This window comes from Mustela erminea, chromosome X, assembly GCF_009829155.1.
Source record: "Mustela erminea isolate mMusErm1 chromosome X, mMusErm1.Pri, whole genome shotgun sequence".
Taxonomy (NCBI): Eukaryota; Metazoa; Chordata; class Mammalia; order Carnivora; family Mustelidae; genus Mustela; species Mustela erminea.
Window position 1 is genome coordinate 38,299,827 of NC_045635.1, and position 17,932 is coordinate 38,317,758.

The following is a 17,932-nucleotide window of genomic DNA, read 5'->3' on the forward strand; positions in this document are numbered from 1 at the left end:
TTGGACGCAGGGATGGATACATAGATTGGAATGGTTATATGTGTCAAGGACAGGTTTGTGTATACACTGATACTCTCTGTTCCGTTTTGCTAAAAAGTACAATACTGGATCAGAGACCAGAAAATGTACTAGTAGTATAGACTCCGCTGGCTGGCTTAGACACAAAGGTTAAAATGATGTGGCGCCTTGTCCTTGTCAGTCTCCTTAGCTGCTCGAGATAAATACAATCCAAGCATTAGAAACTTCCCTGTTGCCCTCATCCAGGTGAGCATGGTTTCATTTTCTCAGTATGAGATTATTCTAGTAATTGCAACAAGCATTTAAGCACCTGCAACATGGCAGGGTCTGTTCTAGGGATGCAAAGACGTATAACACATTTCTGTTCTCAAAAAAGTCATAACACGGGACGCCTGGGTGGCTCAGTTGGTTAAGCAGCTGCCTTCGGCTCAGGTCATGATCCCAGCGTCCTGGGATCGAGTCCCACATCGGGCTCCTTGCTCAGCGGGGAGCCTGCTTCTCCCTCTGACTCTGCCTGCCATTCTGTCTGCCTGTGCTCGCTCTCTCCCCCTCTTTCTCTCTGATAAATAAATAAAAAAAAATCTTTTTTTAAAAAAAAGTCATAACACACTAGTTATGAGTCAGATCTCTGGGCAAGAGATCATGGTGCCTTGAGTGAGGGCAAAAGGCCACCATGGCTTGGACCAGAGTGTCTGTGGTCGCAATGGGAAGCAGGCAGATTCGGAACATAGTCTGAGGCCACAACCAAGAGGACCTGCCCCTCGAATGGATGAAGTAAGTGACAAAAGGAGAAGAATCAGGAATAGCTTCAAGAGTTTTGACCCGAGCGTCTGAGTAAATGGTGGTGCCATTTACTGAGTTGCAGAGGGTTGGGAGAGAGGACTGAGTTCTGGGGAGATAGCAAGTGTCCTGCTTGAGACGTGTTGAGCTGGAGATGCCTTTGTGACCCACCTTGCTTGGGGACTTCATTCTAGTGCAGGTGCCATAAACGCTTTGTGTCTGGTGCCAGGTGGCACTTGTGGGGAAGAAGAAAAATAAAACAGGCTGACAGGGACAGAGTGTGACAGAAGAGGAAAACACCTGCCTGTATTGAAAGTGTGTTCCCCAGACACTTGTCACGAGGAATGGGCTCTGTTTCAAGGTTTGTTCTAGTGAAGGAGTGGAAAAGACACCAGATCATCTGTTGTGGAAGCAACACCAGAAATTGAACTGGAAAGGGTAGCACGAGTCAAATGGACGAATTGCTTCTTTTCTGTCAAATAAAGTAATAATGCAGGTCCTTGAGGAAGGACAGTGAAGGGAAGGGCCCTCAGCGAGCTAGAGGAGGTGGGGCTAAGTGTGAGGCCAGGTTCCACAGTAACCGATTTCTATCCCAGGAAGCAGAGGACCATTTCTTGGAAGGCTTCATTGCAGGTATGATTAATTCCATTGCCAGGTGCACCGCATGGGTGAGATCATTGCCTGTACCGTTTCTATGGGGAGGTTAGGCACAGCCGGACGTTGGGAGGCAGTGCAGAGTCTGCTGGAACGTCATTTCCAAGGGCAGTGGCTTTAAGAAGCTGGAGCTTGGTCTGAGGTTGCCATAGCAGCACCGCTGCTGCCTGCCTCCTCTGGGCCCTCCTGGCCCAATAACCAGCAGTAATTAATTAATTAATTAGATAAAAAAGAAAACTAAGGAAAGTATTTTGCTTCTATTTGCTGTAGAGTATCTCAGAACGAGCACAGTTTTTCAGTATTGTTGTATAAAACAAAACAAAACAGTTTCCTGAACTCTCAGACAACGTGTGTTTTTACTTTTTTTAAGATTTTATTTATTTATTTGACAGACAGAGATCACAAGTAGGCAGAGAGGCAGCCAGAGAGAGAAAGGAGGAAGCAGGCTCCCTGCTGAGCAGAGAGCCCCGATGCGATGTGGGGTTCCATCCCAGGACCCTGAGACCATGACCCAAGCCAGAGGCAGAGGCTTTAACCCACTGAGCCACCCAGGCGCCCTGGTGTGTGTTTTTAAAAGCAGCCTGGCTTTTTTTTTTTTTTAAACCTATCTAATACATCCTTTCACCTGTTTTATTTTGGTTTATGTGAAACCCAAATGATAGAAGAAATATTGGGAGAGGAACTGTATTGTTTTAAACTCCTCGTTCCTATTTAAGCTACTTAATGGCAGAATGATTCAAGATTTGCTTGTGCCCTGCTCCTCTGATTTTCCTGTTTTTCAGATTTTTTTTTTTGCATTTTAAAAGTGATCAGATCCTGATTTACACAGTAAGCCTTGATCAAACTCTGTGACATGACTTTTCCAGGCTCTTAACCCTCATAGAAAACCACAGGACGTTTGAGAGTCCTGGGCTCTTTCCCTCCTAAGGAGTTTGCTTTGCCATGATTTGGGAGAGGAACAGCTGTAGGTGCATGTGCAATGAATGGTAGATTCTACCAGTGCCCACTTAGACCTCTCCCCTCCAAATGGAGGTTCTCTGTGGGAGAACCAGAGACTTTAGACACAAGGACACTTGTATCTCATACACCTGCTGATTTAATACACACTCTCCCCTCCCTGACTCTATCCCTCTCCACACAGATGTGAGGCCGAGAGTTTATACCTCTAACAGTGTGTGGGGGAGCCGGCTTCTACCAGCTGGGGAGGCCTCTTTCCAATTCCACATTCGGTGATACCGTGTGGGTAGCTTGAAATAAGTAGTTTGAAATCAGACATCATGGGAATGTCTATACACCACAGAAACCCCAGTGGTACAAATCAGGTGTCCTCTCCCTCCCCACAGCCCAGAGATGGTTGTTAACCATTTAGCAGCATACCACTATAACAAACCCTTTCCTTATTTTGGCAGGGGAGGGGTGATGGTGCCTACCAGGAGGGTTGGGTGGGGGGCAGGTCTCTTCTATCACTCAGGCTTCCATGTGGCAATGAAATGATGGAAAATGAATGAAATGAGGAGCTATGGCATTCAGTGCTCTTAGCTTTGGCTGATCTATTTTTCTTTGGAAAAAGATGAACATTAAATCTATATGAGATTTATTCTGTTCATAACAAATATGAAAATTAAAGAATTTGAGTATAAAATCTTTTTATGGAAGGAATTAGTCATGGAGAGGAAAGGTCCAGCATAAGGAATATAGTCTATGGTATTGTAATAGCGTTGTATGGTGACAGATGGTAGCTACACTTGTGGGGAGCCCTATATTTCAATTAAAAAATAATAAAATCCATTTTGCAATAGCTACATTGTATTTGGTGACTTGCCTTCAGACTTAAAAGCCTTTTCTAAAAATTTTACCCCATTTACAAAAAAAAAAAAAAGCTAAGTAAATATTTTGAAAGTTAAAGGCAGAAGCCTTTAAGCTAATCTGTGGAGTTGACAATTGAGATATGACATTTTTCTGTGAATGATTATTGAGTTTTGTGGTGATGGGGGAAGTGATACATAGTGATACACAGAGTAAGAACAAAATAGGAGTTAAGGAATATCCAAGACTTTGACCTTGAAGCAGTCGTCAGTTTCATTCAAATCAACAGCCACAGTTATAATAGTAGAAAAACTTCCTGGACTATAAGTATTTGCCTGTGCCTTATTTTCGACTTACTGAATGATCTATTCAAAATTAATTATTATTATTCAGAAACAAGTTTTTGGGCCCCTGGGTGGCTCAGTCGGTTAAGCACCTAACTCTTGATTTTGGCTCAGGTCATGGTCTCAGGGTTTTGAGAGATTATCTCTCCTTCTCCCTCTGCTCCAACTCCTCGTATGTGCACACATTCTTTCTCTCTCAAATAAATATATCTTTAAATAACTTTTTTTTAAAATGGCCCTAGCTTTTATTTCCATATTCAGTATTTTCTAATCTTTCAATTATTGTGGAAGTTCCTTATCTTGTTCACAATAAACACAAACTGAAACCTTGGAACCCCATTTATTCAGTGTTGTAGAAGAAATATTTTTTTTAGATAGTTTACATCTTCCCTCTTCAAATTCCTAGACATTTTTAAAGATTTTATTTATTTGAGAGAGAGAGAGAGAGAGCGAGCGCACATGAGACACTGAGCGTGGAGCCCTACACGGGTGCCATCTCACAACCCCAAGATCGTGATCCGAGCTGAAATCAAGAGTCGGATGCCCAACGAACTGAGCCACCCAGCCACCCCCAAGATCTTTTTTAAAAGCATTTTTTTTTCCTGAAATCCTTTTAAAATGTTTTAAATATTCTCTTTATTTCTTAACTAAGAGTTGAATCTTTCCTTGCTGAGATAGGCCCAATCATTTTCCTGGAATGCAGAAACAACCCTTGTGGTCAGCTTTTTAATTTTGTTTATATCCAAAAATGACTTTTTTCCTGGTGTGGTCATTGTCCCAACTCAGCTCGTCCCGCTCCCCCCAATCCCCTCCAGATTCCCCAGTGGTGCTTATTCTTTATTGGCACTGAACGCCACTTGCCAAACTCGTTTAGAGTTACACATTAAATTTGATTTTGCTCAGGCTCCAATTGAGAGTGTGAGAAGTAAAACCATTCACTTTTCTGGAGACTTTGTTGTGGTCATTTTGGGTGCTTGGCTTTCTCATCTGGAATATGGGGACAATGAAATCAACTCCCAGGGATGGTAACAGGCAAGGCACATGAACCTGATCTGTATATGTAGCCCCAAACCAGCTGCTAGGCTGCCTTAGGTGCCAGGAGCCGGACGCTGTGGGACCCACAGCTGCTGGAGGTCAGAGCCATCTCAGCTTCTTGGTAGGCAGCATGCAGAGGGCGACTTTCTCCTCCTTTAGAGGAGGAGCTACCAACCGATGAATTGTAGTAAACCCTTGGCTTTATTTTTCTAATTTGTTTATAGTTTGACTGATTAAGACGAACTGGGAAGAAAGGAACCTTTTTGTATCTGAGTTTCTCTGCTTTTAAATATAGAGTGGTACTTTGACATTAGAAGATCTGTGCATCAATAGACGTTTAATATCAACTTCATCCTTTTTTTAAATGACCCTCAGCAGAAGAAGCCTTTGGCTCTGTCCCCGAGAACACATTGCACCAAGGTTCGCAGACATTGGTTTGAATTTATTTAAATGTCACAGGATGGATGCTTTCTTTATGAGCAGATTCCAAAGATTTGTTGCATACCTAAATCTTTCATGAATGTCGGCAGTGTAATGTTACATTGTACTTGAAGGGGTCAAAACTACATACAAGTATTAGCAGATAGCAGTGCTCGATATTATGGTTTAGCCTCCCCACATTCTAGATCTTCTAAACCCAGATTATCCTTGATTCTGTATATGGACAAAATGCTGTGTCGGTCTGGGTCCTCTGAGAGCAGACGTCAAGACATGTATGAGATTGATTATGGGAAAAGCCTGCAACGGATAAAGAGGGGGAAGAGAACAGGAACGGGCAAGTCGTTAAAAAACAAACAAGAAAACAAAAACAAATACCAGGGTAGTCCTGTAGGATTTCCTACAATCTGGCTTTTCTTGATTGCATCGCAGTAGTACTATTTAAACATGTTCCTCTGCCCTAAAGTAGAAGATCTAGAAGCTTGATCACATTAGAATTTAGTATTTGCCCCTTGTCTCCCTCCCCTTCCTTCCTTCTTAATGACTTCATAGATGCTGGTGTGTTGTTCCATCAGGAGGCAGATAATATCTGGTTATCTCTCTTTTTTGTGTGATGTTAGCAGATGTTGATGCTTATTACACTAGGTCCATCAGTTGATTAGGCATTGCAGCATGCTGATGTTCTAATTTTATTTGTCTTCACTGATTAGCTAGCATGCTTTTAGGTGCAGAACCTCCCTTTGTTAGCTGTTTGGTTGCTTTGCAGTTCACTGCAAGTAGGAGAGGTAGGATGAATGCCAGATGCTTTTCTTTTCCTTTAGGCATTTCCAAACTGGTGAGGTGGTTCCTTATCCTTCTCCAAAGATCCGGGGAGAGTTTTTTTTTTTTAATTGGTTTAATATTATTAGGAATTTATGTATTTCAGCCACCGCAGTTATTTTGTATTTTTCCCCCTGCCCTATCTCCCCCCTGCAGTTGTTAATTTGATTTGATACTTAGATTGTTCCATCTTTGGCCAGTTGGAGTCCCTATAGGTAGGTTCCTAACCCTTTTGTCACAATAATGATGTTAATCTGCAACATTTACCTTTTCTGGTATTACTGTATTAGGTTTTAAATCCATCTTTTATGACGGTTTTTATTTAGATGTGAAAAACCCATTCTCAGCTTTGAGCCAACGAATAGTGTGATGCATGATTCCTACCTTAGGTAACTTTGAATCTGGTGGGAAAAACAAGCCCTAGCAAGCATATAATTCAGATAGAATTCATAAGATGTGATTATAAGGGTTTTGTTCTGTTAAGTAGGCTCTGCAGTCAATGTGGAGTCCAACGTGGGGCTTGAACCCACAACCTTGAAGTCAAGACCTGAGCTGAAGTCAAGGGTCAGACGCTTACCTGACTGAGCCACCCAGGCGCCCCTACAAGGGGTTTTTAAGTTGAGAAAAGCACAGATATATTGAGGGCTGTTGTAGCCAGGGGAAGTTTCCAAGAAAACAAACTCTTCTGTTTATGCAATCAGGTTTTCTGGAAGAAGGGCACAATAAGGGTTGATTTAGGGGTTTAGCACATTCTCTTAAATAGGATTTCATTATCACCAAAAATACATATATTTTAAAAACAATTACATTTTGTCAACCAACCTTATAAGAGATGATAAAATTATGATAATGTAATATAGGCAACATTATCGAATTGGTGGCTCAATCGATCACAGTATGGTCAGACTTTATTAGAAAGATAGCAAAATGAAGGGTTACATATGATGCCCTGCTTTCATTTTATGTATAGGTCTGCCTAACTCCTGGCTGTCTCACGTTTGGGTCTTAATATGTTCCTTGATTTCGTTTTTGTTTTTCTTTTTGTTTTTCCTTTTAGGATTGTCTGCTGCCAAACTCTTAGCTGAACATGACGTTAACGTTTTGGTTTTAGAAGCACGGGACAGAGTTGGAGGGAGAACATACACTGTGAGGGTAAGTGATTACACTTACATGTAATATCTCACTTACACTGCGGGGGGCACTGGAAGTCCCAGAGCTCAAGGTGATCTCAGGGGTTCATGTAGTGAAGCCATTTATCCTCCAGAGCCCTAAACTGCTCCAGCAAATATGGGTCCATGCTTTTCAACAAGCACTTGCTGAGAGTGACAGCCTCTGACCTTCAGTAGCTTGTAGTCTCGGGATGAAAACAAATGTGAACAAATAACTTCAGTGCACTTTCATAATTTCCACACTTGGAGACCTAAATCTCAGGTGGGGTTACAGTTTGGCTGGACTTGAAGTGACTATACGCCCACAACACGTGTACACGAGTGCACACACACACACAAAGTATAGGATCCTTGTTTGTTTATCCAAGAATACGCAGCTTAAAAGATGTGTGCCTCAGGAAGCAACAGCAAATATAGCATGTTTTTGTGCCACCTTGTCCTTGGTCCTTGTTCTCTAAAAGGACTGCGGCTGCCAGAGACACTCTTCGCTCGGGTAAGGCCCACTAGACATGACGAGGAAGCTCAGTTCTTTCCATACGTGGGCTAATGTCACCATTCTAGAAAAATGCCTGCTAACTATGGTTTACTATTATTCAAGGACACAGTGGCGGGTGGTCAAGCAGGGGGCCAACATGGGGTGGGGAAGAGAGGGCCAAACATGGAAGTTTAGGGAGCACACAGCTTTAACGGGGGCCATGGCCAAGGAGCCAGAGAGAAGCAGCAGAGTTGGAGCAATGCCGTGCAAATCCGTGGAGGAAAGAGGAAGGGAGGCTGCACCAAGCCAGACACCAAGGGCATTTGACATAGGATGAGGGCTGCAAAGAGGCCCTTGTGTTTGGCATTTAGGTCATGAATGAGAACCTTTTCTAGAGCACACAAATAAACTGTTTTACAGGCGGGAGACCGACAGGACAAAACCAGACAGTTGCAATGACTGGCAAGAGACAAAGGATTTATCTAATTAGAAGAGGTATCAGACTTACAGCAAAATGGCTTAGGCGGTGCTCATTACAACGGCTTGAGCAATACAAACATTCGGTTACTTTGTGTGAGAAGAAGTCTGGAGGCAGGGAGTCCGAGCTGCTGCAGGCGCTGGGCTTCATTGTCAGGGCTTTCCGCTCTTCGTGTCTTTCCTGCTCAGCCGTTCTTTGCATGTTGGCTTATTGCCTGATGGTAACCAGATGGCTGCTGTGACTCTAGGCATCGAGCCCTCGTTTAAGACAGGAAGGAGCATGAAGAGGCAGTCCCAGTTTTCCGTTTAAGTTTGTATTTAACCTCCAGTTAGTTACCAAGCCGTGTACTCTTCGTTTCCGGTGCACAATGCAGTGATTCGACCCTTCCATACGACACCCAGTGCTCATCCGGGCAAGTGCCCTCCTGCATTCCCAGCCCCTGCTCCACCCATCCCCCCACCCCCTCCCCTCTGGTGACCATCTGTTTGTTCTCTAGAGTTAAGAGTCTGGTTCTTGGTGAGGCATCCCCAGTTTTATCTGCAACCAAGCTTTTCCTTTACGAGAAGAACCTGGCGGGCATTCTCCAGTCCCCTTGGCCAGAGTTGGGGCACACAGCTACCCTTAGCCACTAGGGAGCCTGAGAAAGCAAGTGTTTAACATTTCCAGGCTGCATCGTACGTAGAAGCAGGTGTGGTGGGCAAGGCCATACGAATGGATATGGAAGGGCCAACCAACATCGGAACTAGCATATTGTACTAGCTCTTCCAGTCATACCACACCATGTTCCCCCTGTCATTTGCTTCCTACCTTTTTAGATGTACAAGGATGTACCATGAGTCCATTTTCACTCGGCTCAGCTCTGAGAGTGCTCCCCAGCCTTGCTACTCAAAGTGTGGTCCATGGCCCAGCAGCCTCAGAGTCAGTCCCCCAGGAACATGATAGAAATACAGAGTCTCAGGCCCTGTCCCAGACGCACTGAATCCAAATCTACATTTCGACAGGGTCCTTGGGGGCTGCTACGGATGTGTTGCCCTGTTTGCTTGCTGGCTTGAAATTAATGTAAATCCGGATTAATTGTATTGGGAGAATTTCTGAGTGCTTCCTCGGACGTAGTCCACTGGGAGCCTGGTGGTCTGGAAGCCAGGACCCTGGGATTCAGGCCCCTGCACTGCCTGACATACTATCTTAGCTTGGGTAAGTGCTGTTAGCGCTTTACATTTGTTTGCCCATCTGGGCAGTGAAGATACAATCGAAATGTACTCGAAGCTCCTTTGCAGCTTAAAGTTCTAGTTGAAGACGTGTGTTAGAGTGCAAAAGAAGGATTGCGTATCCTGCGTGTCTGACCTTGTTGGATACAATTCTGTCATTTTCTGAAAATTATTCCTTCACTTTGGTGATAGTTATTAAGTTGTTCCTTAGCCCCAACGTTTCTTATCTCTAAAACCTTTTGGTTATTAAATAGGAGCATCAGTCATGTTGCAGATTCTCAGTTAAGAATAGGTTTCTTGATATAAGGGAAATGAGAATTCCAACATGCCTCTCCCCAGCTGCTTTATTGCCCCAGGCTGATTTTTCACATGGCATCATTTATACATGTCAGCCCCATACAGGAACTCTTGTGTATTGACCATGATATTGTAACTCCTTAGGTATATGAGGAAGGTACTTGGAAATGCACTTTTCAGTGCTTACAGACTAGGACTTGACATTCATAAGATTACAGTTGAGTAAAAGGAGAAAAAAGAACTTTGCGAAAAAGGGACAGAAAGCTGAAAACTGTAAGAAACTGAATCGCATATTGTTAGAATTGCTTCTGAGAGCATAGTCAATTAGGATAATTTGGGGTGGAGATGCACTAAGAGTTACTCTGGATCTTTAAGCACTGAAATGTTACAGTGAGTTCAGAACTTCCCAATTTTTCAGGGCACCTGGCTGGCTCAGTTGACAGAGCATATCCATTGTATGTTGAATTGCAATCTTTCCTTTTCTCCTCTGCTGTTTTAGACCCCTTGTCCTACTGTAATTTTTTTGTTTTTCATTGTTCTTATCAACTTCTGAGATACTTAGTTATTATGTTTGGGGTTTATTCCCAATGGGTCTCTTCCCATTGAATGTAGGTTCCTTTAGAGCAGGGATCTTTGTTTTGTTTACTGATGTAACAGAAGCTCCTTGAAGAGTACCTGGCATCTTGTAGGAAAGCACAGTCTATTTGAATAAACAAATGAATCCCCAAAGCAAAATAGACTCAAATCCTTTCCATCCAGGCCTCAAATCATTTACAGAGGAAATGTTCCAAAGAAAATAAGTAACTCATAGTTAAAAATGAAAAAGCACACTAGGAAAAGAGGCACCAAAAAAGGACAAGCATAAAAAAAAAGATCCAGAAAGATTTTGTAACAGTCATATAATGCAAAGAGTAAAAAATTATAGTTAAGCATATTTTTGTTTTATTTTTAAATTTTTAAATTAATTTATTTTTTAATCTTTGGTTTTTCTGTTCAGCATGTTTTAAAGAAAAGAAGTGGTTTTCAAACTAGGATCAGGGTAAAGAAACTAAAAAATGATCTGGTAAATTTTTTAAAAATTCTAGAAATGAAAATATACTAATTAAAATGAAAAAATTTAGCAGGCAGATTTAACAGTACATTAGACACAGCTAAAGAAAGTGAATGAACTGCTAGATCTAGAAAAACTGCCTAGCATGAAATTCTGAAGCAAAGATTAGAAAATATGTTTTCAAGGGTGGCGAGCAGCTAAAACGTGAAAGATAGAGTTATGATGGTATAAAAAAATACTAGCTGATATTCCCAGCATTGTTGGAACACAAGACAAAACCTGTCAGGTCCAATGCATGATAAAGGAAAAGAAATTCTCACCCAGGGACAGAGAAGCTGCAGTATACCAAAGAAAAGAGATCTCATAAGCAATTATTTTTTAAAGAGCAAAAAAGGCAAATCATACATACTCTTAAAAAATCAACAATTAAATTTATGAGTGACCCTTGGACAACAAAAACAGATGCCAGATAATATCTTTTTTTTAAGATTTTATTTATTTATTTGACAGACAGAGATCACAAGTAGGCAGAGAGGGAGGCAGGGAAGCAGACTCCCTGCTGAGCGGAGAGCCTGATGCAGGGCTTGATCCCTGGACCCTGAGATCATGTCCTGAATACAGAGGCCTTAACCCACTGAGCCACCCAGGCACCCTTCCAGAAGATATCTTTAATGTTCTGAGACAGTGAGAAAGAGGAACTAAACTGAATTCATTACCTGCTTGAAAAAATCTTTTTGCCAGACTGACAAAAACAAAGGCTTTAGGACCCAAACTGGAAGAGATGATAAAGAAAAATGTATTTCAAGCAGAAGGAAAAAGATTACAAATAAAAGGTCTGAGATTCAAGAGGGGACAGTGAGCAAAGATATTGGTAAATATTTAAATATAATTCGGCAACATCAAAACAATAAAACAAAGTAGTGTCAGATTTGTTTCAAGACAAATCTGAACTAAAGTACTTTTGTAGCTTATAGATTGGAAAAAGGGTGATCACAGTTGAAGCATGAAGGTTTTCGTAGTTTTCAGTAGGAAGATAATCCACTGATAAACTTTAGACTATATTAAGTGTGCATGTTAATATTGCTAGGAAAAAGTCTGAAATAGGCCTAACTTCCAAACAAGTACAAGAAAAAAATTTAAAAAGAAAAAAGAAGAAACCCCTCATTCCAAAAGAAGGAAAGAAATCTGGGGAAAAACTATTTGAATAGGCATAATAAAATAAGAAGTAAGTTAAAGCACTTAAAAAGGAATAATATATGTAAATGCTAAGTTTGTCAAAGGAAAACAATCGTCAGACTACAAACTCTAACTGAAAGATAGAAAAAGAGATGGACAAATACTAATCTAAGCTGTTATAGCTATATTAATATCAGACGAAGTAAAGTTTGAACAAAAAAGTCATTGAAAAAAAAAGTCATTGAAATAAGTATCAGTACATAATGAAAAAAGACAGAAAATCAAACGGTTCTGAACTTTTATACAGTGAATAATGTGGCCTCAAAATATAAAGCAAAAATTAACAGGAATCAAAGATAAATGCCCAATGGAGTAGGGGATTTTTTACATAATTTCCAAACAGAAGAAGTCTGAGCACAATTAAGCTCATTCTGATGGACATGTATAAGTCATGCATATCATTTTATGGACTATATTTTTTTTCAAGCAAATATGAAAATCTTTGAAAATTGGTCATGTACTAGGTCATAACATGAGCCTCAATAATTGTCATAGAAACCACATTTTTTGACCACAGTGCACTTATGACAAAAAGATAACTTAAAAAAAAAAATCCCAGCTGTAGAAGTTAAAATCCAGCAAAGTTTTTAGAAACACAAGTCTAAAGAGAAATTATAATGGAAACATGAAAATACTTAAGACTGCACATTGAAATTTTTAAAATAAAGTTGTGTATGTAGTTAAGGCAATATTTAGAGGACGATTTATAGCCTAAATTCTTCTACTGGGAAAGAAAAAAAGGCTCAGTATGAATGAACAAAGCACATGAGGAGTTAGAAAATTAAGAATATAATCTAAAAGGGGGAAATAGCATAAATCCATGTTATAGAAAATAAATATTCAATGAAGAGGATCAATGAGACAAAGGTTGATTCTTTGAAGAAACTAAAAATAGAGAAGTGTCTGGTAAGATTTTTCAAGAAAAAAAAAAAGGACATCTCAAATAAACAATAAAAGGGATGAAAATGTAGATATAACCAGTGATTCAGTAAAGAATAAGTGAAAAAAGGATGTTATTAACTTTAAACCAATAGTTTTGAAACATACACAAAATGTATAAGGAAAAATATGTTTACCAAAATTAACTGATTTAAAAAGAAATAGAAAATATGGGTCGTGGTTTAGCCTCAAAGTAAATCGCATCTCATAGTTTAAGATTTTTCAACAATGGAAACAGCAAGCCTAGATAGCTCTAGAATTATATTCCACCCAATGTTTAAAGAATAAATAATTCTATGTATATACAAACACTTCCAAAGACTAGAAGAAAGTATGATCACTAATTTGTGAGTTTAGCAATACTCTAACACAAAGGGGAGACTAGGGTTGTACAAGAATCTCAATTTCACTCATGAACTTGGCTACAGAAATCCTAAACAAAATGTTAGCAAAGCATATCCTGTGATAGAAAGAGAATATCAGGTTGTGTTTTGCCAGGAAGACAAGTTGAATGATAATAGACAATCACTTTTCTGGAAATAACACTTAGGCGAATCACCCCAGCCCTCCTACTAAATGCAAAGAGATTGGACAAATTGCATTTTATACACAGGAAACTTCAAAGCACCAGAGAGCTAAGACTGTAGTGAAGAATCACTGCACTGTCATCGGAAGGTTTGGCCTCCTTTTCCCCTGGAAGGTGGGGAGGGGGAGTTTACTGACCACTGAAGAAGCAAGTGAGAGGCTGAGAAGGACTTGCAGAAATCATCCAAAGCTAGAGCAACTGAGGGTCAAGTCCAGAGCCCACCAGACTGTGTGCAAATGGAGGGAGGCATTGGTACAGCTCTCACGCTTTGGGTTGGCCTGTGTCCTTGGGATGAGCAGTAAGAAGACTGGAGTGTGTGTGCATTTCAGCCTGGCTTCAAATCGTATCAGGCCCAGGAAATGCAATAAAGTTATCTCATATTATAAGGGCCCCTAGGTGTTGGGCAGAAGCAGACAGAGATCCTCTCTGAGAAAGATATCCTCCTAGGATTCGAGTTAGTTTGTATTTTTTCAAATTCAATGAGTGGCACTCAGTAGAGAATAATCAGGCAAACAAGGAGGAAAGGCAACATGGATGAGAACAGATACAGACAACAAAATAGAAGCAGACCCAAGAGAAGTTATTACAAAAACACGGAGGAGATGTAAGTCACCAATATTCAGTCTATTGATTAAACTACCGGGAAATGTGTTCATTAAAAAGCTGGAGAAAATGTAGAACTGCACAAAAGAGGGGAAAGTAAATTTCGGTTTATGGAAGGAAGGTTTGTATATTTATAAAATAATTTGTTAGGTCTAATATGAATCTTTTTATAGCTTTGTGTACCTTTTCCTGTGATATATTCTTCCCAGCTAGTATTTTATTTTATTTTTTATTTTTTTAAAGATTTATTTATTTGACAAAGAGAAAGAGAGTGCATGAACGGGGTGCAGGGGAAAGGCAAAGGAAGACTCCCTGATGCGGGGCTCGATCCTAGAACCCTGGGATCATGACCTGAGCTGAAGGCAGACACTTAACTGACTGCACCACCCAGGTGCCCCCTGCTAATATTTTAAAATAAGATCAAGAGCCCATCAGTGTGGGCTGATTTAAAACTTCTGTTGGAAATCAGAGAATTAGGCCTACAGCAACAGCCCCAAAGAAAAACATACAGAAAAACCTAAATGCTTTGAAAAGGATCTAGATCGCCAGAATGTACTACAGCATTTTTTATTTGTGATGTGTCATTGTTGAATCGGCCTCCCCAGTAACTATACAAATGGGATTGCTTTGTGATGAGTGTCATACCGGGTTGTTCCTGGTCCTTGGGCAGAGGAGAAAGGGTTGCCATTTTCAGTTGCACTCTCTAAGAGCAAAGCAAGGCATATGTGAGTTGTAAATAATAATTGTTTTTGTCTTTAAATAAGACATCAAAGGTTTTTTTTTTCCCCCCGAGTTTTAACTGAAATCTTCTGGCCGCTTTTTCTTTCTACAGAATGAACATGTCAATTACGTAGATGTTGGTGGGGCTTATGTGGGACCAACCCAGAACAGAATCTTACGTTTATCCAAGGAGCTGGGTCTAGAAACTTACAAAGTGAACGTAAATGAACGTCTTGTACAATATGTCAAGGTAAGTCTGACATTTTACTCAACTGACCAGTAGGAGAGCACTGTATTTGGGAAAGTATTTGTTTTTGTTTTTAGTTGTTTTTTTCTCAAAGCCATTCTACCAGTAGGCTGTCAGCTCTACAGTAGTATTCTGTGTTTTCTTTTCTTTTTTTCTTTTAAAAAAATCCTTGTGGACTCTGGGAATCACTGCCGGCATCAGCTTGGCTCTCCTCCACATCACCCACTGTAGCCCTTGAATTGTCCACCCTCACCCCAGTCCAACTGGAGTAGGGGTAAGAGGCTCTCAGCTTTTTTTTCCTCTTTACCCTTTATGGAGAGTGGGGGATGGGGAGATGAGGGGAGCGGGAGTCATCTGTGGTGGGACCATGTGCGCGCGTGCACACACACACACACACACACAGTGCCCTGGGCAGCCCCCCAGGCACCTAGGAGGCAATTCTAAGGCCCCAAGGAACACAGTAGTCTGAGGCCATTTCTTAAGACTGAACAGGTTATTCATTCTCATTCTTACCTGACATTTCTTTGCACACTTAGATAATTTCCTCTGTGTCACACCTTGACTCTTGGGAAGTCTAGCTGGGTTGTGCAGTTTCGTACTGTTGAAATGAGATTATTTAAACTCTGCTGACATCCACACAGGAAACGGCAGCTGTTGCCAGTGTTATTCTTTCTTACTGAAGCCCAGCATGGAGCAGCTGGAGTCTGGAGATGTGCCCTGAGAGGTCACAAGTTCTCTGATCTGCCATGGCAGTTTACTCATTCTTTATTGTTTTATATATACATTTATGTGTTTATTGGAGAAAGTGAGAGAGCACAGCGGGGAGGGGGAAGAGGGAAGAGGGAGAGACTCCTTTTATTTTGTATTAAGTTAGCCACTGTATAGTACATAATTAGTGGTAGAGTCACTTCTCAACCGCTCCCCCCGCTCCCCAGGCAGTCAGGCTCCACACCTGCGGGGACTTCTGAAGCTTGGGGTCGAGGGAACTTGTGAGGGTATGCACACTGATGCACAATCAGGGAAATCTGGGGAAATTCCGATAGCTGCTTTGGGATGGTTCGGGATGCTAGGGGGAAGAGTCTGGCAAAATGGAGTTCAGAAATCTAGGGAGGAATGAAGAAAGTATAAAAGTATAAAAAAATGACGCAAAGTGTTGATGAACGCAGGTTTCCAGAGGCTTCATGATCACAAAGGGAAAACACCCCTTTGCTTCCCCACTTTCTCTTTTCTGCGTGGGATGGTGTTTCCCTGGACTAGGCAATAACAACACTGAGAATGGTAGCAACAAACAATTGCTGAGCACATTTGTGTGTGTTAGCCTACCTAACGTATTCGCACTCAACTACTAATTACACAAACAGTCACATCCATTCACTCACTCCCCAGTCCAACTGGGAGGCAAATGAGTCTGGTGATTGTCCTGGAACCTGAGCAGACTTGGGCTTCTAACTTCTTCCTGTTGAACATTCAGGAGCTGAGAGATTTTTATTTTCCCTGGAGGCTCACAGTAAATAACAAAGTGCTCTTTTTATGCACAAACTCCTTACATCCACTCTGTTAGGCAGGTACAATTGTCCCCATTTTACAGGGGAGAAAGCTGAGGTTCCGCAAAGGAAAGCAACTTGAAAAGGCTATGGAACTATTAATGGTCTGCCTATCCCCTGAGCTCCTACTGTTCATCAATTTTAGGACTGACTTAACAAATATGCACCTATTTAAGGGATGAAACTAAACACCATTCTTTTCATCGAAGACCTAATCTCATCTAAAGTGAAGATGAATTCTAGAAGTTCGATTAAACAGACCATCCCCTCACATACCTTAAACTGCCAAAGAACATGTGTTTTCCCCCAAGTTAGACAGCAATGTTAAGGTAAAACTATAGTGGGTCAGTTAGAGGTTAAGTTATTTTACCTGAATGAATGCCTTTCTGCTAGGGTTCTGGTAAATCGTATCATTTCTGCAATGAGAAATATTCAGTGGGGTTGATGTTTTTATAATGACCAGGAAGTTGTAAAGCGAGGAGGCCAGATTAGGGGAGTCTTATATTCCATGTAAGATTATTAATAAAACATACGGCAAAAAATAATTCCACTTATTTAAAAATATATCAAACCTCACTGTTCAGTCCACTTCTGGGGGGGGGGAAGAAATGGATCTTTTCCCATCACCATAGTGCATAGGGTTAATAATGCAAATTATCTTCATGGCACTCTCTGCATTGGCTCTTGTGACAACCCGAGCTTCTATAATCTCCCACAGTGCTTTCTTTTCAGTAAATACCACCAAAATGGTAGTGGGTGAATCATCAGAAGATTGACATTGTCTAGTTAAAACTAAGCCGTATTAGTTATGGTCCAGGTTGCATTAGCTGTTAAATTTTCCCAGCGTGCAGCCTTAAAGAATGGCTCAGTTATTTCTTCTGGCAGTAGATTGTAGTGCATCAAGTTTCGACGTGTTCTAGGATGATTTTTATTATTCATCAAAGAATTTTTCATAACCTTTGGTAGATCGCGTTGACAGTGCAAATTTTGACACAACAGTGTGGAGTTCCAAGCCTGCGCCTCTGAGCTGAACACTCTTTCCCTTCCCAGGGAGACTCCGTCTAATCGCAGAGAGTTCATGTCATTATTGGCAAATTTATTCATTAATTCAATAAACAGTTACTGTAGAGTCTTCTCTGTACAAGATACTGTTCTAGGCTGGAAATGGTAGACACATGATCAAAGTTCCTGCTTGCATGGAGCTTACCATTAGCTAACATTTCTGCCTGTATCCTTCATGGATCTTGTGAATAGAATACCTATTCTTTTCTCTTCAGTTTATTTATTTATTTATTTATTTTTAAAATAATCTCTACACCCGACCTGGGGCTTGAACTCACAACCCCAAGATCAATCATCCCATGCTGTACCCACTGAGCCGGCCAGGCTGCCTAGTGGATCGTGATTCTTATAGAATAGGTTTTTGAACAGATTTTATGAATGTGGTGAATTTGATACAGGTCTGTTTAGGTGATTGTATCTCAT

General features: G+C 40.9%; 1 protein-coding gene and 1 long non-coding RNA gene across 2 annotated transcripts in view; one reads left to right on the forward strand and one right to left on the reverse strand.

Moving 5' to 3' along the window:
- The window catches only part of LOC116582421, a 66,318-nt gene that overhangs the window by 13,370 nt on the left and 35,016 nt on the right, over positions 1-17,932 (forward strand). Inside the window, exons 2-3 of the mRNA XM_032329772.1 lie at positions 6,952-7,046; positions 14,769-14,906. Of these exons, the coding sequence (XP_032185663.1) occupies positions 6,952-7,046; positions 14,769-14,906 (233 nt within the window). The remainder of the gene's footprint in view (positions 1-6,951; positions 7,047-14,768; positions 14,907-17,932) is intronic.
- On the reverse strand, positions 1,892-17,837 carry LOC116582423. The gene is made up of 3 exons (XR_004282426.1): positions 17,766-17,837; positions 9,550-9,553; positions 1,892-1,902 (listed from the first exon to the last, which is right to left on the reverse strand). It is a non-coding gene; the product is annotated as an uncharacterized LOC116582423 (long non-coding RNA).